Raw genomic sequence first — 26,513 nt, 5'->3', positions numbered from 1 at the left:
TATATCTAATATACTGATCATTTCAGTTTTTTATGCTTCCTTCTTGTAAATCTCTGTATTGACATCTGTTATTGCCTTATACTTGTTCTTTCATCTATAGTTTTTTTCTTTCTTCCCTCCTTTCAGGTTTTCATGTGTCCAGATTCCCTTCATATATTTCCTAAAGCTTTCTTGGTCCTTCTTGTATAAATATTTTATTTATATTTCTGTCAAGGCACTTTTTTATAAGTATTGATCTTATTTCTTCAAGGCAGTTTCTGATACTATTTTTTGTATTCCAATACATTCTTCAGTGTTGTGCAAAGTTGAATGAATGAATGAATGGATAGTATACTAAAGGCCCCTAGTTAAGTGGAATTTAATTGGTCTAGGATGGAAAGGAAATATTTATGAATATTGCTTGCTTATAGTTGTTTAAGATCTTGATTCCTAAACTCTTCTGAGATGAAAGTGCTCTGTAGTGGATTTTATAACTATTCCCTGAGTCCTACTTTTGGGATCCATGGGTAGGATGATCTTACCAAGGGAACTTCAGATTCATTTCTTTCTATCAGATTAACTTCAACTTATTCTCTATCTTCCTACTGTTTAAACAAGTTCCTCAGGATACACTTTTTTATTTTTGGTCAGTTGTCCTTTTTAACTTCTTTCTCAAGTAATAAATATTAGAATTATAATGCGAATTCTGATAATGTTGTAAATTAAAAAAGAAAAAAAATCACTAAATGCCTATTATTGTGGTTTTTAAAATCATGTTGGTAGCATAGCTTTTGACTAACAATTCTTTAGGTTGCTGTGAATTATATCTTATACATAAGAGGGTATTGTGTAAGGTGGAGCATTAATAAGATACTTAAGGAATTTTCTTATATAATTTTTCATTAAAATAATATGGAGAAGTCCATAGATATAGTTATTTGGAGATGCTTGTGGCTTTCCAGTAAGGTCAGCCAAAATGGACCTCTAATTTTGGCCTCCTTTTCCACTGCCCTGTGGTATACATTCACTATCCACCATAATTCAGATACTGTGATAGGCATTTTATAATGAATTATTTCATCTATCTCTTGAGACCTCTATGGGAGAACTCCCTAGCTGACATTTTCTTTTTTTTTTCTTTTTATTTATCTCCTTTAAAATTTATTTATTTTAATTGGAGGCTAATTACTTTACAATATTATATTGGTTTTGCCATACATCAACATGAATCCACCATGAGTGTACACGTGTTCCCAATCCTGAACCCCCCTCCCACCTCCTTCCCCATACCATCCCTCTGGGTCATCCTGGTGCACCAGCCTCAAGCATCCTGTATCCTGCATCGAACCTAGACTGGCGATTCATTTCTTATATGATATTATACATGTTTCAATGCCATTCTCCCCAATCATCCCACCCTTTCCCCCTCCCACAGAGTCCAAAAGACTGTTCTATACATCTGTGTCTCTTTTGCTGTCTCACATACAGGGTTATTGTTACCATCTTTCTAAATTCCATATATATGTATTAATATACTGTATTGGTGTTTTTCTTTCTGGCTTTCTTCACTCTGTATAACAGTCTCCAGTTTCATCCACCTCATCAGAACTGATTCAAATGAATTCTTTTTAATGGCTGAGTAATACTCCATTGTGTGTATGTACCACAGCTTTCTTATCCATTCATCTGCTGATGGACATCTAGGTTGCTTCCATATCCTGGCTATTATAAACAGTGCTGCGATGAACATTGGGGTACACGTGTCTCTTTCAATTCTGGTTTCCTCAATGTGTATGCCCAGCAGTGGGATTGCTGGGTCATAAGGCAGTTCTATTTCCAGTTTTTTAAGGAATCTCCACACTGTTCCCCATAGTGGCTGTACTAGTTTGCATTCCCACCAACAGTGTAAGAGGGTTCCGTTTTCTCCACACCCTCTCCAGCATTTATTGCTTGTAGACTTTTGGATTGGAGCCATTCTGACTTCTCCCATTCTGAAGGCTGTCTTTTCACCTTGCTTAGAGTTTCTTTTGTTGTGCAGAAGCTTTTAATTTTAATTAGGTCCCATTTATTTATTTTTGTTTTTATTTCCAATATTCTGGGAGGTGGGTCATAGAGGATCCTGCTGTGATTTATGTCGGAGAGTGTTTTGCCTATGTTCTCTAGGAGTTTTATAGTTTCTGGTCTTATGTTTAGATCTTTAATCTAATTTGAGTTTATTTTTGTGTATGGTGTTAGAAAGTGTTCTAGTTTCATTCTTTTACAAGTGGTTGACCAGTTTTCCCAGCACCACTTGTTAAAGAGATTGTCTTTTCTCCATTGTATATTCTTGCCTCCTTTGTCAAAGATAAGGTATCCATAGGTGTGTGGATTTATCTCTGGGCTTTCTATTTTGTTCCATTGATCTATATTTCTGTCTTTGTGCCAGTACCATACTATCTTGATGACTGTGGCTTTGTAGTATAGCCTGAAGTCAGGCAGGTTGGTTCCTCCAGTTCCATTCTTCTTTCTCAAGATTGCTTTGGCTATTCGAGGTTTTTTGTATTTCCATACAGATTGTGAAATCATTTGTTCTAGCTCTGTGAAAAATACTGTTGGTAGCTTGATAGGGATTGCATTGAATCTATAGATTGCTTTGGGTAGTATGCTCATTTTCACTATATTGATTCTTCTGATCCATGAACATGGTCTATTTCTCCATCTATTAGTGTCCTCTTTGATTTCTTTCATCAGTGTTTTATAGTTTTCTATATATAGGTCTTTAGTTTCTTTAGGTAGATATATTCCTAAGTATTTTATTCTTTTCATTGCAGTGGTGAATGGGATTGTTTCCTTAATTTCTCTTTCTGTTTTCTCATTATTAGTGTATAGGAATGCAAGGGATTTCTGTGTGTTGATTTTATATCCTGCAACTTTACTATATTCATTGATTAGCTCTAGTAATTTTCTGGTGGAATCTTTAGGGTTTTCAATGTAGAGGATCATGTCATCTGCAAACAGTGAGAGCTTTACTTCTTTTCCAATTTGGATTCCTTTTATTTCTTCTTCTGCTCTGATTGCTGGGGCCAAAACTTGTTGAATAGTAGTGGTGAAAGTGGGCACCCTTGTCTTGTTCCTGGCTTTAGGGGAAATGCTTTCACAGAACTAGCCGGCTGCAGACCATCCCCCTCCAGTGACAGGCAGCCAGAGCCAGAAGAGGGCAATCGCAGCCCCAGAGAGACATTATCTACCAAACTGCAAGCAGGCTTCTTTGCTAACTAAGACTTCTTGGGGTTCTGGACAGTCAACATCTGCCTGAGAAGGTGTGCCGGTTGTACACCTAGCTGCCATTTTCATATTAAAAATTGTTATTCAGAATGGTTAAATGACTTGCTTAAGGTACATTAAAGGTACCATTAAATAATAAAACCAGAATTTGAATTCAGGTGTTGTGATTTTATGGCTGGAGCATTTCTATTATTTCACAGCTGTTTCTTCCCTAAGAAATTACAACAGATAATATTTATGTAACATTTACAATTAGAGAATTCTTTTAATAACATGATCTCATTTTATTCTTATGACAGTCCTATAGAGGTTGGTATAATTATGCACAATGATCATTTAATACCTTATTTAATTAGAAATGTATATCTACATGTTGAATGTAGTGCTTATGAAAATCATTCACGTTAATTGGGTAATATAATGAACGTCTCTCCTATTTTCTCATTTTTAAATTTTTTCCATGGCTTTTACTGTTGTCTGAGTCTTCATTATTTCATGTTTCATGTACTTCATGCCTCTGTACTTCAGCAGCTTTGTGACTGTTTATTCCTTGTTTCTAGCGTCTTTCGCCTTCTAACTCATCCTACACATAGCTGTTAGAATTATGTTTCTCAGATACTGCTTTCATCTTTTAACTCCTACTGTCAACAACCTGCAGTGACTGTTGTTTCTCTAAAAAATTACATAAATTTCAACCAGCCTTCAGTCTTTACTGCTTTGTTAATAATAACTTACTATGTTCATCTGTTGATTTGTTCTGTTGTCTACTACATAATACTTATTAACTCCTATTTCTATTTTTTTTAACCCTTCATCCTTAGAACACAGAATATCCTCATGCTGTCCTTTCTTACCCATAAAGCTTTCTTTCTTTGTGTCGCTATCTAGAACTTTGTACAGGGAGGTCACTGAGTGGTATTTTTTTAAACCATTACCATTAATTTATAAAATTTTTTCAATAATAAATATATATTTAAAATTTTATTATACTACTATTTTTATTTTATAATTTTGCCTCATTTTTTGTGAACAAAAGGACTAAAACAGTTGTAAAATGCTTTGTAAATAATTTGTAATATATTATTGTAGTTATTGTCAAGATAATATTATCTTGTACCTTTGAGTGTTCTGCTTTTTGTCTTGTGTCATTTCCCAACAGTTTTTTTCTCATATTTTGTAAAAATACACATAATGTTTGAATATAGATCCTTATGTATTCTGAGCAGTCTTCTTGTTTTATTCTCACTTTGGCAGCTAATCTATCTACCACTCCATGTGATGTTCTTGGTGAAGCACATAATATCTTGAATAGGTAAACATTTAGAATAGTTAAGAAGCCAAAATGTGCTCTGAGGAGAATAGTGACGGTGGTAAAAGGAACATTTTGGCCACTACTGTCATGCTCTTATGTTTAGATATGATCCATTTGTAAGACTAAGAAGACCATTAAGGGTTTTATGGAGCAAAGGGAAAATTTCTTTATTGATTTCTAAACAGATAGGAGTACTATGTATGAACTGCTGAAATGAGAGATGCTTTTTCTTGATCAATACCACAATGTCTTCATTCCTGACACTATCTTCATATCTGGTAGCTTGATTTCCTTGAATTTGTTCCTCTTTGAAACTCTCTTGGCTATTCTTGGGTCTTGTTCTTCCATATTAAGTTTACAATCAGCTTGTCAAGTTCTTAAAACCCTGTTGGGATTTTGATTTGCATTACAGTAGATTAATTTAAAGAGAGTAGACTTCTTGATGGTATTAAATCATTTGATTTATGAAAAGGTATGTTTTCATTTGATTATGTTTAGCGGCTTTCAACTAAGCCTCATAATTTTGAATTTTTAGTTTTCAGTAGAATTTTTAGCTGTCAGTATTTTTCATTTTTTGGTTGATTCTGTAAGTGGTACCCTTTACAAATACATTTTCTTACTTCTGTTATGCTTGCAACACAAACAGAAGTTTGTGGATTGGAAAAATTAATATTGTTAGGATGTCTGTGCTACCCAAGTGTCTATACTACCCAGTGCAATCCCTATCAAAATTCCAATGTCATTTTTCACAGAAATAGGAAAAACAACCCTAAAGTTTGTATAAAACCTTAAAAGATCCCAAATAGTCAAAGCAGTCTTGAGAAAGAACAAACTAGGGCATCACATGCCCTGATTTAAAACTATATTATAAAACTGTAGTAATCAAAGCAGTATGAAAGTATTAGCTACTTAGTCGTGTCTGACTCCTTGTGATCCCATGGACTGTAGCCCACCAGCCTTCTCTGTCCATGGAATTCTCCAGGCGAAAATACTGGATAGGATTGCCATTTCCTTCTCCGGGGGATCTTCCCGACTCAGGGGTCAAACCCGGGTCTCCTGCATTGCAAGCAGATTCTTTATCATCTGAGACATCAGGGAACCACAGCAGTATAGAATTGGTATAAAAACAGTTCCATAGACCAATGGAACAGAATAGGGAGCCCAGAAATAAATTCATGCATGTATGATTAGTTAATTTATGGCAAAGAAACTAAAAATATACAAAGGAGAAAGAGCAGTCTCTTCAATAAACGGTGCTGGAAAAACTAAACAACTACATATAAAAAACTGAAATTAGAACATTTTCTCACACCATATAGAAAAATAAAATGGATTAAAGACTTGAATGTAAGACCTGAAACCATTAAACTTCTAAAGGGAAACACTGGCAGTAAGCTCTTTGATGTCAGTCTTAGTGATGAATTTTTGGGGGTTTGACTCCAAAAGCAAAAATCAACAAATGAGACTACATCAAACTAAAAGTATGGGACAGGGAACCATCTATAATGAAAAGGCAATCTACTGAATGGGAGAAAATATTTGCAAATCACATATCTGATAGGGGTTAATGATCAAAATATATAAAGAATTCAAAAACTGAATGGGCTTCCCAGGTGGCACTAGTGGTAAAAAATCTGCCTCCCATTGCAGGAGACATAAGAACCATGGGTTCTATCCTTGGGTCAGAAGAGCCCCTGGAGGAGTACATGGCAACCCACCCCAGTATTCTTGCCTGGAAAATCCCATGGACAGAGGAGCCCCGAGGGCTATAGTCAAGGGTTGCAAAGAGTTGGACACGACTGAAGTGACTTAGCACGCACCCATAAACTGAATAGTAAAAAAAACCCAATCCAATCAAAAAATGAGCAGAGGGAACTTCTCTGGTAGTCAGTAGTCAAGAATCTACCTGCCAATGCAGGGGATATGGGGTCAATCCCTGTTCCAGGAAAATTTCGCATGCCCTGGGCAACTGAGCCCCATGCCACAACTCCTGAAGTCTTCATGTTCTAGAGCCTGTACTCCTTAATGAGAGAAGCCACCGCAGTGGGAAGCCCACACACCTCGACTAGAGAGTAGCCCCTGCTTTCCACAGCTGGAGAAAGCCCATGCACAGCAACAAAGACCCAGTGCAGCCAAAATAAGTAAATAAATAAATAATGAAAATTTTAAAAATGAGAAGATCTGAACAGACATTTTCCAAAGAAGATATAATGAAAATGAGTTAGTTGCTCAGTCGTATCTGACTTTTTGTGACCCCATGGACTGTAACCCACCAGGCTTCTCTGTCCATGGAATTCTCTAGGCGAGAATACTGGAGTGAGTAGTCTCTTGCTCCTCCAGGGGATCTTTCTGACACAGGGATCAAACCCGAGTGTCCTGCATTGCAGGCTGATTCTACCATTTGAGCCACCATATACTGATGGCCAGTGGGTACATGAACAGGTGCTTAATGTCACTAAGCATCAGAGAAATACAAACAAAAACCTCAGTGAGATACTACTATAAATAATCTAGAGATGATATAAAGTATAGAATGTTGATGTGTATGTTATATGCAAATACCAAGGCATTTTATATATAGAACATGAACATCTGTGGATTTTAGTAATTTTAGTAATCACAGGAATTCCTGGAACCAACCCCTTCACAGCCAACCAAGGGGCAACTGTATTGGGGAAGCAATAAAAGGAGCCTGATGCATTTGATATCATATGATTTTGGGTAGGTTGTTCTGAGAAATAGGAGGGAAGAAAGACAATTGGTGGGGTGGAATACATACTAATTTGCTTCTCTTCCTACCTTCTTTCTTTTTCCCTTTCCTTCTTCTTCCCTCCCCTTTTCAACCAGCAGATATGTATTGAGAGCATATGGTGTTTCGAATACACTTGCCAGTTTTTGTAATTTCAACTGATGTGGAGATACAGGGAGAGAAAAGGGCAGAGAAGGAAACTATAATTTCCATGGAAAACCTAAGTGTTTGACTGGTGGCAGTGGGAGTGACCTCAAAATAAGTTAGACTCAACTCAACATTTCACCAGGGAAAGTGGTGATAATAAGTATTTCTAAGAAATTTGTGAGGAATTTCTAGTGGAAATTTGATAGAAATAATGTAATTCTGTCACGTTATATCTGACTCAGGAGGTGTTAAAAGGATAAGTGAAATTTACATTTGTGAACATAATTTAATTTCTTTGGAGAAAAGATATTTCACAGAGTTTTATATTGATGGTTTCCAAGAATTCGGCCTTAGCTTGAGTGGGAGATAAGTCAGTCAAAGGTAACCTGACGTTAAATCCTTACACCTACCCATTAACTTATATTTAATTATATCCATCTCCAAGGCTTCAAATCATGAAACTGAGATGTTATTCTAGAAAGTAAAGCCAATATTGGTCAGAAATTAACTTGCCTAAACTGTTTTTTCTCCACCATACTGGAAGCAGAGACAATCAAATAAGATCATATAAGGGAGCTTATTCTACAAATATATTTTTGGATTTATTCTGGATAAATAAAAGCTAACTTAATATTCTGTAGTTCTTCTATCTATATTGTTATACTTAACAAAAATAGATATTAAAATATTAACTTCGATCTACTGATAAAGATTTTCAGTAGACTGCACTTATTCAAGAAAGTAGTTTAGATATTGTCTCCCCCCAATTTTGTTGTTTATTTAGATGTTTAGCTCTTGCACTAGGTTTTTATAAATGACAAACACTGACAAATTATTTGCCAACAGAACTATAACCACATATTATAAGACAATGGAGATATATGGTCATACTCACATTAATACACATCACCATTTGATCAATTATATAATAATTATCAAGTATCCAAGTGAGTATACAACTCAAAAGTCATAAAAATTAGATATCTGTTCAGTTCACTAACAGAAACCCACTTCTCATTTTGAAAGGGAGGTTGGGAAGAGAAGGAAAAAAGCACACTTCAAGTAAAGATAATAGCTGGTGAACAACTTCTAGTAGGTGTAGAAAAATGACAAGAGCTTCAAAAATGTTATGACTAAGAAATTTTTAGCTATAATAACAAAACATCTTTACCTTTAAAAAATACTTACTAATTAAAGAGCATATTCTTTATATTCTGCACAAGATAAAGGCAAGATCTTACTGGAAATATTTAATAGCCTTCTCCCATTCCTTTTTAGGCTCTTCCTGTTGTGGCACACAAAAGGGCAAACATTAATTATAGAGCTTTTTTGCTTGGAGGTGTTAAAAGATATATTTCTTTGTATAATGTAGATTTTCAAAATGCAGATTTTCCATAACAGCACAGATGAGATTTATTGGACGGTATTCAATAACAGCATATGACTTGTGGGCTTCCCTGGTGGCTCAGTGGTAAAGAATCCACCTGCCAATGCAGGAGACACAGGTTCCATCCCTGAGTTGGGAAGATCTCCTGGAGAAGGAAATAGCAACCCAGTAGGAGAAGGCAATGGCACCCCAAGCCAGTACACTTGCCTGGAAAAATCCCATGGATGGAGGAGCCTGGAAGGCTGCAGTCCATGGGGTCGCTGAGGGTCAAACACGACTGAGCGACTTCACTTTCACTTTTCACTTTCATGCATTGGAGAAGGAAACGGCAACCCACTCCAGTGTTCTTGCCTGAAGAATCCCAGGGACGGCAGAGCTTGGTAGGCTGCCGTCTACGGGGTCGCACAGAGTTGGACATGACTGAAGCGACTTAGCAACAGCAGCAGCAGAGTATTCTTGCCTGGGAAATCCCATGGACAGAGGAGCCTGATGAGCTATAGTGTATGAGGTTTCAAAGAGTTGGACATGACTTAGTGACTAAACAACAATGACATATGACTTGATAAAAAATTAACAAAAATCAATGGTCATGTAAACCTGATGTATACTTTTATGAATGTTGGCAAATGTAAGTGTACTGTGAGCAAGCAAATAACTGTATAGGCCCTGCTTTCAGTAAGAAATGACTGAAGGAGTAAATCACATAAGATCTAGAATGTTCATAGTTCCTAGGGTTTTAGTTCTATATATAACACTAAAAAATATAAAATGTTACACTGGATATTTTGGTACCTGAACTTTTTAAATTTCTTATGTATTGAAAAGATTCTGCTATGGGAATAGATCAAAGAAGACATAACTCAGTATTGTATGATTTCAGGAACTTGGAGGGGTGATAAATTTGAAATGCTGGACAGCAAGGGTCTTTTGTTAAGTGTCCAAATAGTTTCATTGTAACCTAACAGCAAGGATATCAAACCAGTTAATCCTAAAGAAAATCAACCATGAATATTCATTGGAAAGACCAATATTGGAACTGAAGCTTCAAGATTTTAGCCACCTGATGCAAAGAGCTCCTCTTTGGAAAAGACCTTGATGCTAGGAAAGATTGAGGGGAAGAGAAGAAGGGGGTGACAGAGGATGAGATGGTTGGATGGCGTCACCAGCTCAATGGACATGAGTTTGAGCAAACTCCAGGAGATATAGTGAAGGACAGGGAAGCCTGGCATGCTGCAGTGCATGGGGTTGCAAAAAGTTGGACATAACTTAGTGACTGAACAACAACAATAGCAACCTAGGCATAGAGGCTCTGTCAAACATATAACCTGGTAAAACTGCTTTTCAGTACTCCTATACATGATACATTAGACTTACTCACTGAACCAACTTCTTGGCTAATGTGTGCAACAAATTAGGTCCTGTCTGAAGTTCTACTTCCAAGACAGCATCAGACACCTCAGTTCTGTTGACCGCTGAAGTCTTCGCAGCACAGACACGTTTGAGAGCGATGTTCTCTAAATACAGAAGTTGCTTGATGTTACAGGCTCCATGCTGCTTTTGTTTTCTGATCTGCACTGCATCTTCAGGCTTCATTCTACCTTCTTGCTAGGGCAGCAAACAGTGGAGCTCTTCCAAGACTTGCCACACAGTGAGCATCTGTACAATAACCATGTTCTTCATAAAACTTGATTTTCCCAAGACTTAACTGGTCATCAGCAATATGATTTGGATGGTACATTTTCATCAAAAGGATAGTCAGGAACATGGATACCTTCTTTTCCATAAGAGCAGTGTTGCACGTTGCTTCATATACTCTTATTAATACTATTGTGGTAATCCACATTTCTTCAGTTTCTCCATAATTTTGTTCATAATTTTGGTTGGACTGTGTAATAAGAAAAATCATGTGCTTGTATATGACTTCCATGGGAGTTGGACGTTTCATGCAAGACATTAATTTAGTCAAAAAATACTCATTAGGGCTGTGAAAAAATTAAATACAGAAAGGATGTAAAGTAACTTGAATTGGAAAATGCTTTGTGGATTCAATTCAACACTTCTGGGTCCAGGGAACTGCTCTTCCTCAGCTTCTTGATGGAGTGGTAATAAATTTCTATAGCTTTCTTGTCCTCATAAAGGTCATGCTGTGCTTGGCAGTAATCTTCACTCACCTTCAGAAACTCCGTAAATGTGTGATGACAGAAAGGAGTACATTTACTCATTGAAAACTGTGGCCTGGTCATACAGTGGGTACCGTGGTGGCAGCAACGCAGGCAGCTGTGGCTGTGCTGCAGGGTGGAGGCAGTGCAGGTGGTGATGGAGGCAGCAGGCGGATGTTGGTTTTGGAGAAAAGTTGAAAGCAGAACGTTCCCATTCCCTGAGTATTCGTTGTCAGATTTTATTGTAATTTAAAAAAGATTTTTGCAGGTTCTTTTTTTTTTAAAGGTGAAAACAGACTTAAAAATTTGTAGCTCAAAATTAATTGATTTGTTTATTTAAAAGTTTTAAAATGTTTGTATTGAATTTTAAAGCATAAATTTCATTGAGCCATGAAAAATGGAAATACTGAAATGAGATTCGTATGACGGAAGTGTGTGCGTGCCTGCTAAGTCGCTTCAGTTATGTCCGACTCTTTGTAACCCCATGGACTGTAGCCCTACAGGCTCCTCTGTACATGTAATTCTCCAGGCAGGAATACTGGAGTGGGTTGCCATGCCCTTCCTCAGGGGATCTCCTGACCCAGGGATTGAACTCATGTCTCATACATCTCCTGCATTGGCAGATGGGTTCTTTACCAATAGTGCCATCTGGAAGCCCATGAGGAATGTGATGTCTCCTTAATATTTGTTGATGTGAGCATATAAATTATTAGAGGTTTTGGCTTTGCTCACTATAAGGCAACATATTCCATTCTGCCAAAGAATGTAGTAGTGGGTGGAACATATGTGGGCTCTGAAATTAAATCTTGTATCTTCTGCTTATCAGTTATGCAGCTTTGGGCAAGTGATCTGCCCTCACTGAATTTCCTTACCTTTAGAATGAAGACAAAAATAGTCTTCACAAGATTGTAGTGATATAGGGAGAATTAAGTATCTGAAAAGACTGCAGCACAATGCCTACCACACTGTGAACTCAGCAGATACTTGTTTCCATCGTCCTGTTACTTTACCTTGTTTCCGTTTTCCCATAACTTCTGATCTGATTTTTTCATAATCTTATTCCAATATGGAATCCAAATTTGACAGTTTGGGTAAAATAGTGTTTGTATAGTTTAATACGGAATGGTTAAATCATGTCAGTTAACATCATTCAATTCACTTCAGTTCAGTCGCTCACTTGTGTCCAACTCTCCACAACCCCATGAAATGCAGCACGCCAGGCCTCCCTGTCCAACACCAACTCCTGGAGTTCATCCAAACTCACGTCCATAGAGTTGGTGATGCCATCCAGCCATCTCATCCTCTGTCGTCCCCTTCTCCTCCTGCCCCCAATCCTTCCCAGCATGAGTCTTTTCCAATGAGTCAACTCTTCGCATGAGGTGGCCAAAGTATTGGAGTTTTAGCTTCAACATTAGTCCTTCCAATGAACACCCAGGACTGATCTCCTTTAGGATGGACCTTGCAGTCCAAGTGCTTTAATTTTTTTTTCTTTTTTTTTTCTTTTTAGTTTTTTATTTTTTACATTTTAAAATCTTTAATTCTTACATGCATTCCCAAACATGAACCCCCCTCCCACCTCCCTCCCCATAACGTCTTTCTGGGTCATCCCCATGCACCAGCCCCAAGCATGCTGCATCCTGCGTCAGACATAGACTGGCGATTCAATTCACATGATAGTATACATGTTAGAATGTCATTCTCCCAAATCATCCCACCCTCTCCCTCTCCCTCTGAGTCCAAAAGTCCGTTATACACATCTGTGTCTCTTTCCCTGTCTTGCATACAGGGTCGTCATTGCCATCTTCCTAAATTCCATATATATGTGTTAGTATACTGTATTGGTGTTTTTCTTTCTGGCTTACTTCACTCTGTATAATCGGCTCCAGTTTCATCCATCTCATCAGAACTGATTCAAATGAATTCTTTTTAACCGCTGAGTAATACTCCATTGTGTATATGTACCACAGCTTTCTTATCCATTCCTCTGCTGATGGACATCTAGGTTGTTTCCATGTCCTGGCTATTATAAACAGTGCTGCGATGAACATTGGGGTACATGTGTCTCTTTCAATTCTGGTTTCCTCGGTGTGTATGCCCAGCAGTGGGATTGCTGGGTCATAAGGTAGTTCTATTTGCAATTTTTTAAGGAATCTCCACACTGTTCTCCATAGTGGCTGTACTAGTTTGCATTCCCACCAACAGTGTAGGAGGGTTCCCTTTTCTCCACACCCTCTCCAGCATTTATTGCTTGCAGATTTTTGGATCGCAGCCATTCTGACTGGTGTGAAGTGGTACCTCATTGTGGTTTTGATTTGCATTTCTCTAATAATGAGTGATGTTGAGCATCTTTTCATGTGTTTGTTAGCCATCCATATGTCTTCTTTGGAGAAATGTCTATTTAGTTCTTTGGCCCATTTTTTGATAGGGTCGTTTATTTTTCTGGAGTTGAGCTGCAGAAGTTGCTTGTATATTTTTGAGATTAGTTGTTTGTCAGTTGCTTCATTAGCTATTATTTTCTCCCATTCAGAAGGCTGTCTTTTCACCTTGCTTATATTTTCCTTTGTTGTACAGAAGCTTTTAATTTTAATTAGATCCCATTTGTTTATTTTCGCTTTTATTTCCAGCATTCTGGGAGGTGGATCATAGAGGATCCTGCTGTGATTTATGTCTGAGAGTGTTTTGCCTATGTTCTCCTCTAGGAGTTTTATAGTTTCTGGTCTTACATTTAGATCTTTAATCCATTTTGAGTTTATTTTTGTGTGCGGTGTTAGAAAGTGATCTAGTTTCATTCTTTTACTAGTGGTTGACCAGTTTTCCCAGCACCACTTGTTAAAGAGATTGTCTTTACTCCATTGTATATTCTTGCCTCCTTTGTCAAAGATAAGGTGTCCATATGTGTGTGGATTTATCTCTGGGCTTTCTATTTTGTTCCATTGATCTATATGTCTGTCTTTGTGCCAGTACCATACTGTCTTGATGACTGTGGCTTTGTAGTAGAGCCTGAAGTCAGGCAAGTTGATTCCTCCAGTTCCATTCTTCTTTCTCAAGATTGCTTTGGCTATTCGAGGTTTTTTGTATTTCCATACAAATCTTGAAATTATTTGTTCTAGTTCTGTGAAAAATGTGGCTGGTAGCTTGATAGGGATTGCACTGAATTTGTAAATTGCTTTGGGTAGTATACTCATTTTCACTATATTGATTCTTCCAATCCATGAACATGGTATATTTCTCCATCTATTAGTGTCCTCTTTGATTTCTTTCATCAGTGTTTTATAGTTTTCTATATATAGGTCTTTAGTTTCTTTAGGTAGATATATTCCTAAGCATTTTATTCTTTTTGTTGCAATGGTGAATGGAATTGTTTCCTTAATTTCTTTTTCTACTTTCTCATTATTCGTGTATAGGAATGCAAGGGATTTCTGTGTGTTGATTTTATATCCTGCAACTTTACTATATTCATTGATGAGCTCTAGTAATTTTCTGGTGGAGTCTTTAGGGTTTTCCATGTAGAGGATCATGTCATCTGCAAACAGTGAGAGTTTTACTTCTTCTTTTCCAATTTGGATTCCTTTTATTTCTTTTTCTGCTCTGATTGCTGTGGCCAAAACTTCCAGAACTATGTTGAATAGTAGCGGTGAAAGTGGACACCCTTGTCTTGTTCCTGACTTTAGGGGAAATGCTTTCAATTTTTCACCATTGAGGATAATGTTTGCTGTGGGTTTGTCATAGATAGCTTTTATTATGTTGAGGTATGTTCCTTCTATTCCTGCTTTCTGGAGAGTGACTTTTATAGAAAGGAAAGCAACACTTATGAGCAGAAACTCAGAGACTTAAGAGAGCATTGAAGATCTCCTGTGATCCTCAAATCTCCAGCTGCTGTAATTTTGGCTACTGTCTAGAATTGTTTAAAAACACTTTTTACCAATATGGTAATCTATTTAAATATCATTTAGTGAAAAAATGTTATTATGGTGGTACCAGCCTGTTATAAATGAAAAGGTATACTTTTTGAAGCTTTGTACTCTAATTGTCTAGAGCAGTGAAAATTTTTTATCTATGTAAAATTTATTTTTGTACCCACTGGTTACTGCTTCCTGACTGGGCCAAGGATGAATTTCAGAGGGGAGGGTAAAGAATGACTGATGCAGGGCTTACCTGTTCCTTCAGTGTTGTTGTTTAGTCAGAGTTGTGTCCGACTCTTGTGACCCCATGGACTGCAGCCTGCCAGGCTCCTCTGTCCATGGGATTTCCCAGGCAAGAATACTGGAGTAGTTGCCATTTCCTTCTCCACGGAATCTTCCTGACCCAGGGATCAAACCCACGTCTCCTGCATTGGGATGCAGATTCTTTACCACGAAGCCACTAGAGAAGCCCTCCTTTAATGTTAGGCAAATGTAATAATGGGAAAGTATTTGTTTTGAATTGTTTTCCTCTCACACATTTCTAGAATTGGGTTTCATGTCTTGTTTTTGGAGAGGTTTTAAAATTTTATTTTTGTATTGATCTTTAAAATCTGTTTCAGCATAATCATGATTCTGTTAGATCAGACAACAAATAGTGGCAAGGGAAGAAAATACTATCAGTTTATTTATTTATTAACCTATAAAGGAAAGAAGTTATGCTTTATTAATATTATTATATATATTTAAAGTAGTGAATACATATGACTAACAGATTAGTAGATACATATATGGATGTGTCCTCTAATTTTTTTTTTTAACTGACAAGAGGAAATGTATGATTTAAACAGTATGAAAACTACGTATATAAGTAAGCACTGTATTTGTTTCAAACCCAGTTTGAACTTTATGCAATTTCAGTGCTTATCTTTTCTTTTGGTTTTGTATTGAGAGAAGGCCATATTACCCTATGCTTGTGTGATGTAGGTTCTGCAGGACCTTAATAAAGTGAGAGAACTGAGTCATAACACATGGTAGTATAGGATTTCCAGAGTGTAAAAATATCATATTCTTCTATCAATTGGACATATTTCAGGGATTTTTATCTTAATTTTAATAAGGTAACAAAGCAACTTGCTATCGATATTTATAAGAATGTAGTAGCATGTCTTCAATGTAGATTTTTTTTTTTTTTGGTCTCGATTCTAGCAGTGATTGTTTAACACATTCACAGTGAAGACTTAAATAACTGCTGTGATGCTAGCCTGATATTCAGTGAAAAAGACACTTTAAGGAGACAACAAGTTAGATCTTATGATAACTGTTGTTCAAAGACTGTTTGTTGGCAAAGACTTAGTTAAATATCAGATCTGATTATTCTGAACAGTAAACAGAGCCTAGAAGTTATGAATTGCATTTTGTGCAAATACTTTTGTGAGCACAGATGTATTCTGTATCATCAAGTTATATTGTAGTGTGGAATGTCAAAATAAAGGAAAAAATTAAATGTAGAACCAGGCCTGAAGTTATCTCTTTCTCCTGTTAAATATATGAGCAGTCATTTGAAGTGAAGTGAGGTTGCTTAGTCGTGTCTTAACTCTGCAACCCCATGGACTGTAGCTTGCCAGGCTCCTCTGTCGATGGGATTTTCCAGGCAAGAATACTTGAGTGGGTTGCCATTTCCTTCTCCAGGGGATCTTCTCGACCTAGGGATTGAACCTGGGTCTCCCACACTGCAGGCAGACTCTTTACCGAGCCACCAGGGAAGCCAGCAGTCATTTAGTTTTAGTAAAATAGTATCATCCTTCAAATAGAGTTAGTGTTCTTAGAGTATTATTAGTTTGGTAGATTTGTTAGAATCTAATTTATAATTTTGTGTTCAGTTGTAGTTTTATAAACCTAAGAAAGCATATTAAAAAGCAGAGAACATCACTTTGCTGACAAAGGTCCATGTAGTTAAAGCTTTGGTTTTTCCAGTAGTCATGTATGGATGTGAACCTTAAAGAAGGCTGGGTGCCGAAGAATTGATGCTTTTGAACTGTGATGCTGAAGAAGACTCTTGAGAGTCCCTTGGACTACAAGGAGATCAGAACAGTCAATCCTAAAGGAAATCAGCCCTGAATATAATGAATATTAGAAGGATTGATACTGAAGCTGACGCTCCACTACTTTGGCCACCTGATGCGAAGAGCTGACTCATTGGAAAAGACCCTGATGCTGGGAAAGATTGAAGACAAAAGGAGAAGAGGGCGGCAGAGGATGAGATGGTTGGATGGCATCACTGACTCAATGGACATGAATTTGAGCAAACTTTGGGAGATAGTGAAGGACAGGGAAGCCTGGTATGTTGCAGTCCATGAGGTTGCAAAGGCATGACTTAGTGACTGACAATAACAAGAGCAAATAATTTTATAAGAAATATAAACCTAAGGAGTTTAGTTTCATTATATATAGTTAAGTATCATGTATATAAATGGAGGCTTCCCAGGTGGTGCTAGTGGTAAAGAACTCGCCTGGCAGTGTAGGAGACATGGGAGATGAGGGTTCTGTCCCTGAGTTGGGAAGATCCCCTGGAGAAGAAAATGGCAACCCACTCCACTATTCTTGCCTGGAGAACTCACAGAGAGTCAGATACAACTGAATGACTAACACTTCACTTTCATATATAAATGATTTGACACTTGGACCAAGTCAGATTTTTTTTCCTCCAGACAAGAGTTCTGAACATTTAGCTTTTAGAAACAATGCATTAAAATATATGGTTGAATTTGTAAACTTTTGAAATTCAGTCTATTTTCTGTCTGGTTTTTCATATATTATCTCCAGATACCATGATTTTTTATGATATATTGATTATGTTAGCCAAAGGTTATAGTACTTACATTGAAGCTCAAAATTATCTATCAGAAAAGTGTTGATTGAATTTATAATTTTATGCTACAGTGACTACTTCTTTATGAAATTGACATTTAATTTCAAGGAATGAAATTACCCTTCAACTGAAAACATGGCCTAAAGGGATAATATTATTTTTATATTGAGATTTATAGGTCAGTTCATTTTTGTTTAATAGTGGTTTTATAACAAAAAAGGTATGATTGCTAATAACTTAATATAAATCATTTTAAGTTACTAAAATGAAAAGATATATTTTCCATTTTAAGAGCAATAACTTTAACCATTTTGTGAGAATGAATCAGTAACAGCTGAAGATCTGATCTTTGAATGTGGCAGGGTTGGAACCCTTTCAAAATAGAAAAGCCAGTTTTTAAGAAAAATCACAATGTTTCAGTTCTGAACTTTAATGTATTTGGAACATATGCAGAAGAACATTTTCTTCTTGCTGTCTCCTGCCAGACTAATTATGTATGCCACATTAATTTTTCCGTTATGTTTGGGAAGCTCAAGTATATGGTAGAATAAAGAATTGCCTGATTCATCTTCACTCGTTTTAATGGTAAGATCAAGATGAGAAGCATTTAAGAGAGATGTTGTAATTTTCTCTCAAAGAAAATGTACACAAAAAATGAAAATGTTTCATTGACTCAGTGAGTGTTTCTTGAATGTCTGCTACATGCCAGGCTCTATTCCTAAGCCTGAGTAGTACAGCACCGGAGGACAGAAAAAGCCACTGCCCTCAGAGAAGTGCTCATATTCTAATAGGGGTGGTGATGGGAAATGATTCCAGAATTGTAAATGACCTGTATGAAAGAAAACATGTAGGGAGAACAGAGTACTTTAGCTGGTATTGGAATGATAGGAAGGTTTGGAAGGAAAGAAGTCTCAATTTGGTCAGTAGCCCCTGAATTGGAAAAGGCTTGGCATATTCCTGAACAGTTTGGAAGGAGCATAGTGAACATGGGTGTTAGGGGTGAAGTTAGAGACAGAGAGAGAGAGTCAGAGACCACATTATGCCTTGCAGACCATGTAAGGAGTTTCTGTTTTCCTCTGATTATAATGAGGAGTCCTTGAAAGATTTTAAGTGAGAAAGTTTAATGATTTGACTTGTTTAAGGAAGGTCTCTCTGGTGGCTCTAAGGAGAACGAACCATAGAAGGATGGGAGTGGAAGCAGGAAGCCAGATGGGAGCTATTCCAGCTTCTAGTCCAGCATCATCTAGAGATGATGGTGGCTGCTGTCAGGGGGATGGAGTGGAGCCAGTGAAGGATGATCACACTGGAGATGTGTTCCTGTGGTACAGAGCTTGCACTTGCTGGTGGATTCTATGTTTTCATACTCAAGCATTTGAGGTTCTGAAAAGTAAAATTTTTGGACTATCACAGTTTAACTCTGTATGTATTGAGAGTGTCAGATATTACTAAAATTAAAAGCAATGTTTGGGGACAGTGTAGCTCTTTCATCTTAGCTTCCTTTTGCTACATTGCATAAAGTATACTGTGTTGGAAAAAAAATTAAGTTAGTAACTCCCAGTTCTATGGATAAGTTCATGCCAGATTGTTCTGATTTCTTTTCTTTAAAACTTACACTACATGGGACATATTAAAATTTTTTTTTTAATACAAGCACTTATAAATATGTACTCAATAATTTTTTGGGTTATTCTTAATAAGAATGAAAGTAATTGCACATGATATAAATAAAATATGGGCTTTCCAGGTGGTGCTAGTGATTAAGAACCCTCCTGCCAATACAGGAGACATAAGAGACATGGGTTCCATCCCTGGGTCGGGAAGATCCCCTGGAGGGGAGGGCATGGCAACCCACTCCAGTATTCCTGCCTGGAGAATCCCATGGACAGAGGAACCTGGTGGGCTACAGTCCATAGGGTCACAAAGAGCTGGACACTACTGAAGTGACTTAGCACATAAATAAAGTATATCTTTTTAACTTTTTGGTTTTATTGAAATAGTATGTTTACTAAAATTTTCTTTTCCTAGCCACATTGTTCTGATGCTTGCAGATGATATGGCATGCAACCCTAGAAATCCTAAACCAGCTACAGTGTATAGTCACAAGAATATGGAACTGAATGTGTATGGAGATGATGTAGAAGTGGATTATAGAAGTTATGAGGTAAAATGTTTAATGTGGCAACATTTTTGAAATGTAGCTTTCACTCTGAAGCTCTAACATAGTGGTAGAATAAAATAATCTTATTCCTTTTCTTGAAACTTTGTACGGTTTTCATTGTAGCCTTGGCAATCTGCAGTTTCTGGAGTTCATATTAAGGACACAATATATGAGTAAAAGTATCATAGCATGAAAATTTCGTATATGTCTCTAGGATAGAACAGCTTTATCTTGGCTTCTGTATTATTTTATTGAGGGTTAATGTGTCAGCTTCCTTTTATAGTAAGTGTATTCTTTGTTTTTCATATTTGACCTAAAATTTCAAGTTTTATATTTTCAGTAAATATATTGATTATGGAAATATTAAAATGATGGATACTACTTAAAGGTAACCACTTTTAATATGCCTCCAGTGTTTTTATGCACATATGATTAAAAATAAATAAAAAATGACACTGCTATATTTTCTGCCTTTGAAACTTTATTTTAAATTTAATAGATTGTATGTTTAACATTTCAAGTCTTTCTTGATGAAGTCTTCCTCAGTAATCCTTCCCCTTTTACTAAGCCTACCAAAAGTAAGACACAGTTTCCCATGTTCCCAGACCTGTTTTGAAGAAATTAATATCTTTTCCCAGGCTGTAAGTTCCTTAAGGACATGTATCTTCTGTGTCTTATACCTAGTGAGTTCTTAGAGCCCTCTGAAGGCACTCAGAAATGTTTGTTCAACACTTAAATGTTTGTCAATATTGTACTTTTTCTTTTTTTTGTCATTGTAAAATGTAGACCAAGTACTTCCCTTCTTTGTTAGCCAACAAGAAGTACTGTTAAAAAAAACCACCATTTTGGTGTCTTCTGGGAAAATGTAAACCAAACAACTTACGCATACACCCACAGACACACACACATAGACACTTATGTACTCACCTAGGGAAGAGTTGAACAAGAAAGCTGGGTTGGTTTTCTGCTTTTTAAATTTAGATCTGTGTAATATAACTTGAAATTAGCATTATACTTCTAAGAACTTAAATATCTTTCAAAGCATCCTAGAGATACGGAAATTCCTGGTTGGAAAATCTGGCTTGCGGTGTTATGAATTTTTTTACATAATGAAGTTACCTCTAATGAAATTTAAGTAACAAAATGCATTAAGGAATTAAAGATGCATAATTTGGGGGTTATTTTTGGGTCTGTCCTTATGGTTTTATTTTTTATGATTTATTAAAGACCTGTCTTTTGTTGTTGATCTAGAATTGACTAAGTAGTTATATGTATTAATTGCAGTACTTATAATATTGTTGAATTTGTTTATATTTCTATATTTTATATCTTCCCAAATTGCCTGTGAAGACAGATTAATAATCTCTTTTCAGTTTTTGGCAATACTTTGTATAGCATTTGAACTTTTTGTTTCTAATTAGCTTATAAACAAGTTTTGTTTATAATTAGTTTTTCCCAAGCTAGTTTTTTGTTGGTTTTTAGTATTTTGTAAAGAATGGAAACAAAGTTATTTCGAGGTGTATATTTAAATTAATATATTTCAATTGACTTATATTTCTCTTTTTAAGTTTTATTTTTAATTTATGCTGAGTAATACATAGAGAAAGAAGAAGGAATGTTTTTAAAAGTAGGAAAACAATTGTTAGGTTTACTCATGTTCTATCTCATCTGATTTCTCATTTTTTTCCTCAGGTAACTGTGGAGAATTTTTTACGGGTGTTAACTGGGAGGATTCCATCTAGCACACCTCGGTCAAAACGTCTTCTTTCTGATGATCGGAGCAATATTCTTATTTATATGACAGGTAATTTTCAATTTAGATATTTAATGATAGAATATGCTGATTCTTTTTCAGAAAGGAATTTGCATGGAAAGAAATTATTAAATTATTTAAATTATTTTTGGCTAAAATAGTTTGTTATGAAGTTCTCTTTTCTCATAATGTATAACAACTTGAAGTGATATTTGAAAACAGTGTATTACTTACCAGCTGATATAAAACAGGGGTAGAATGATTTTTAGATGTCATACAGCAGGAGAGTGATTCTTACTTAGAGGTTTACTTTTCTTTATCATGGTGCATTTATTTATAACTTTAAAAATTCAGTCAATTTATAAACTTTATAAATTAACCCAGCAGAGTTAATGAAGTCAGGAAACTTCATTTTCGTCTACCTGACACGTACAAGAAATTTTCACTCTTCTGTGGCAAATAGAATGAAGTATAGTCTTGTAGCTTGGCTTTATTTGATGTACTACACAAAAGGTTTTATTTATATTTCCTCCCTCATTAGACACAACTCTATAGCAGGGCACTCACCACTCTAGTCAGACACTTATGTGCAGTGCACAACCCATCAGTCATACATGATAGCCCTGAAAATCAGTACCTAAATCTTTAGGTTGTGAGAATGAAGTGAATTAATATACACAATGATTAAGAATATTGTGTGGTGTATAGTAAACCTCAATAAATAATACCTATTGACATTTTTTATCATTATATTAGCATAATTACAAGCCTTCCTATTACATAGGCTAGCAAACTTTTTCTGAGTCTGTTGGTATTCTTTCTGGATAACTGCAGGTATGGGAGAAATTCCAGTGTTAAAGATTGAACTGGCAAACCATGGCCCATGGAAGGGCTACCTGTTTATGAAATAAAGTTTTATTAGAACACTGTTGCATCTATTTGTTTTATGTATTCTCAAAATATATGAATTTGTTTTAAATATTGTCAAAATATATGGCAGAGTCCAGTAGTTGCAGCAGAGACCAAATGGCTCACAAGCCTAAAACATTCACTACTTGTCTGTTTACAGAAACGTTTAGGTGCTCACTTAGGTGCTGATTTTCAGGGCTATCATATATGACTGATGGGTTGTGCACTGCACATAAGTGTCTGACTAGAGTGGGGAGTGCCCTGCTATAGAATTGTGTCTAATGAGGGAGGAAATATTTTTTAATCCCACAACAGCATATACTAACCACTGTTAAGCTCATAGGACTGCTTATATTCTGAGGGGGCACTGAAATTGATAGATTTTTCTACTTTGATAGGCAGTGGGAAGTACCTTTTAAAATTTGCACAAAGGGCCTATAGTGGCATGCTAATGATGGTCTTACTCATACATTTCTTACTTTACAGTTGAGGAAACTGTGGCATAGAAAGGTTACTTGCCTAAGGTAACACAGTCATTAAGTAGTAAAGCTAACGTTTGTATCCAGGCAGAGAGCATGGCTCTCTCATACATTTTGAATGTCATGATCTTTTGGTCAGTTCTCATAGTACAGTGGCTGATGGTTATAAAAACATAATTTTTTAGGTGAAAACTGCATTTCCTAGAGTTACAACGTTTCAAGTATACACTGTGAACAGTGCTAGTTTACTAAGGGACTAGTTATTGACTTCAACTGCTTTCTCATCAAAAGTGTTTGCCTGGTATTTGAGAAATGTTTATCTATGGAAACTCATTTCTGACATAATAATGGAGCCAGTGAAAAAGTATAAATATGTTTTTATAAAACTGAATGATAAGAAAGCTCTTAAATGTATATCTACTATATTTTACATAGTCTATCATTTATCTGTTTAATTGGTATAGTAGAAAAATTCATTACTTTTAACCCTAGAGTATATATAACAAGTGATATTAAAATATTGCCATGAATGAAGTGAATGTTAATATCTAGATGTTTGCAGTTTGCATTTAAAAAAAGTGTCTGTTTGATCTTTCTGACCTCTCCTACAAGGACATGGTGGAAATGGTTTCTTGAAATTTCAAGATTCTGAAGAAATTACCAACATAGAACTTGCAGATGCTTTTGAACAAATGTGGCAGAAAAGACGGTAATAAATAACTACTTTTCATAAGATAAATTAGTACCTAATTTTTCCATGGTTAGTAGATTTACAAATCTTATGAGATTTGAACTTATTTTTATGTTACTTCTTCTAACTTTAGATTTATGTTTGTTGTTTCTATTGAACTGAATTATATTTTTTTTTTAGCAATTATACATTATAGCAGTAGTTTTATTATATTTTACAGAAGTATGAACTAAATTCTTTTTAAAGGAAAAATTTAGGTTTCTTAAAGGGCATGGAGAAAGTTCACCTTTTAAGATCTTATCTCTTGTTATTTCTCATCCTTTTGGAGAATATAAGATTCCTAATAACCAAGTGCCCCATTATTTAGGGGGCTTGTGAACATACATTTATTTCTTATCTTGTATTTATTCTTACTTTTTGCACATTCTTGAACTCTTCATGTGATAGCAATATATTATTTCTTCTTTGGGAAAAATGCTGAAATTAGTATAAAATTTGTAGCAGCTCACATTAACAATGATATATTATTAGTAATCTGTGGTAAGCACTCTTTTAGTTAAAAGTTGTCATATGGACTTACGTGAATTTAAATTAGCAGTTGAACATACAGATGGCTAATAAGCACATGAAAAAAATCCTCATTATCACTAAATATTAGAGAAATGCAGATCAACACTACAATGAGATACCACCTCAACACTAGTCAGAATGGCCATCATCAAAATATCTATAAACCATAAATGCTGGAGAAGATGTGGAGAAAAGGGAACCCTCCTGCACTGTTGGTGGCAACCTAAATGGATATAGTCATTATGGAGAACGGTATGGAGATTTTGTAAAAACTGGGAACAAAACTACCATTTGACCGATCCCACTACTGGGCATGTACCCTGAGAAAACTACAATTCTAAATTCCTGGGTCGGGATTCCTGGGTTGGGAAGATCTGCCGGAGAAGAGATAGGCTACCTACTCCAGTATTCTTGGGCTTCCCTTGTGGCTCAGCAAAGAATCCGCCTGCAATGTGGGAGACCTGGGTTCAATCCCTGGGTTGGGAGATCCCTTGGAGAAGGGAAAGGCTCTCCACTCCAGTATTCTGGCCTGGAGAATTCCATGGACTGTATAGTCTATGGGGTTGCAAAGAGTCAGATACGACTGAGCGACTTTTACTTACCCCAGTGTTCATTGCAGCACTGTTTACAACAGCCAGGACATGGTAGCAATCTAAATATCCATCAACAAATGAATGTATAAAGAAGCTGTGGTGTATATATATATATATATATATATGTATATATGTACACAATGGAATATCACTCAGTCATAAAAAGGAACAGATTTGAGTGAGTTCTAGTGAGGTGGATGAACTTAAAGCCTGTTATACAGAGTGAAGTAAGTCAGAAAGAAAAAAGCAAATATTCTATATTAATACATGTATATGGAATCTAGAAAAATGGTACTGATGAATGTGTTTGTGGGGCAGCAGTAGAAATGCAGACATACAGAATGGATTCGTGGACACAGTGGGGGAAGGGGAGGGCGGGACAAATTGAGGGAGTAGATTGAAGCATAAACACTACCACATGTGAAATAGGTAACCAGTGGGAATTTGCTCTGTGATGCTGAGAGCTCAACCAGGTACTCTGTGACAACCTAGACGGCTGGGATGGGATGGGAGGTGGGAAGGAGGTTGAAAAGGGAGGGGACATATGTATACCTGTGGCTGATTCATGTAAGGCAGAAACCAATACAACATTGTAAAGCAATTGTCCTCCAATCAAAAATCAATTAAAAAAATAAAGTATCAGTTGAACTGCTTTTAACTTGGTTATGCTCAATAAATGCTTATGGTTTACCTTCTAAACATATGGCACAGAGGGGAATAGGATGCTTACTGTGCCTTCAAAGTGTTTAAAATCTAGTAGAAAAGAGAAATATGTACACAGCTATGCTACAAATTGGAGAAGGCAGTGGCACCCCACTCCAGTACTCTTGCCTGGAAAATCCCATGGACAGAGGAGCCTGGAAGGCTGCAGTCCACGGGGTCGCTGAGGGTCGGACACAACTGAGTGACTTCACTTTCACTTTTAACTTTCATGCGTTGGAGAAGGAAATGGCAACCCACTCCAGTGTTCTTGCCTGGAGAAACCCAGGGACGGGGGATCCTGGTGGGCTGCTGACTCTGGGGTCACACAGAGTTGGACACGGCTGAAGCGACTTAGCAGCAGCAGCAGCATGGTACAAATTAAATATTCTAAATACTGGATTTTAAGCATAAGGAGAATGTATAGAAGTATTGAGACGGTTTTTGCTTGGCACTGATTATACCCTACTCATTGCTATGTTTATTGAATGTGCACTAGGCACTGGCACTGTGTTGCCTTGCGTTGTTGTTCTGTTTAATTTTAGTAACTCCATGAGGCAGATACGTTACGATTCTCATTCTTACAAGTGTGTAAATTGAGCACAGTTTAGATAACTTGCCAAACTTTGTACAGCTCTTAAGTGCTAGTGCTAGGATTCACATCTAAGTGGTCCTGTCCCAAAGCTTACTCTCTTAATTGTTTTATTGTACTTCCTCTCGTAACCTTTAGAGGGTCCTAATCCCCAAAAGTATCCACAGATTTTTGTCTCAGAACAAGTGTGTCATATTAGTTGTATCTTCTGCTTAGATATCATTAAGATTTTGTGCTTTCTTTTTGAGTGTAGTATTAGCTGTTTACCTAGATTCAGTATCTGAGAAAATATTATCTGCTT

The 26,513-nt window shown here is 36.4% G+C and overlaps 1 protein-coding gene and 1 pseudogene across 1 annotated transcript in view; one reads left to right on the top strand and one right to left on the bottom strand.

The window, feature by feature from the left end:
- PIGK (phosphatidylinositol glycan anchor biosynthesis class K) overlaps positions 1-26,513 on the top strand; it is a 153,122-nt gene that overhangs the window by 16,662 nt on the left and 109,947 nt on the right. Inside the window, exons 4-6 of the mRNA XM_004002091.4 lie at positions 19,794-19,929; positions 21,619-21,730; positions 23,680-23,776. Of these exons, the coding sequence (XP_004002140.1) occupies positions 19,794-19,929; positions 21,619-21,730; positions 23,680-23,776 (345 nt within the window). The remainder of the gene's footprint in view (positions 1-19,793; positions 19,930-21,618; positions 21,731-23,679; positions 23,777-26,513) is intronic.
- On the bottom strand, positions 10,213-10,792 carry LOC114110801 (protein tyrosine phosphatase type IVA 1-like; annotated as a pseudogene).

This window comes from Ovis aries, chromosome 1, assembly GCF_016772045.2.
Source record: "Ovis aries strain OAR_USU_Benz2616 breed Rambouillet chromosome 1, ARS-UI_Ramb_v3.0, whole genome shotgun sequence".
Taxonomy (NCBI): Eukaryota; Metazoa; Chordata; class Mammalia; order Artiodactyla; family Bovidae; genus Ovis; species Ovis aries.
This window is presented reverse-complemented; position numbering and strand designations above follow the sequence as displayed.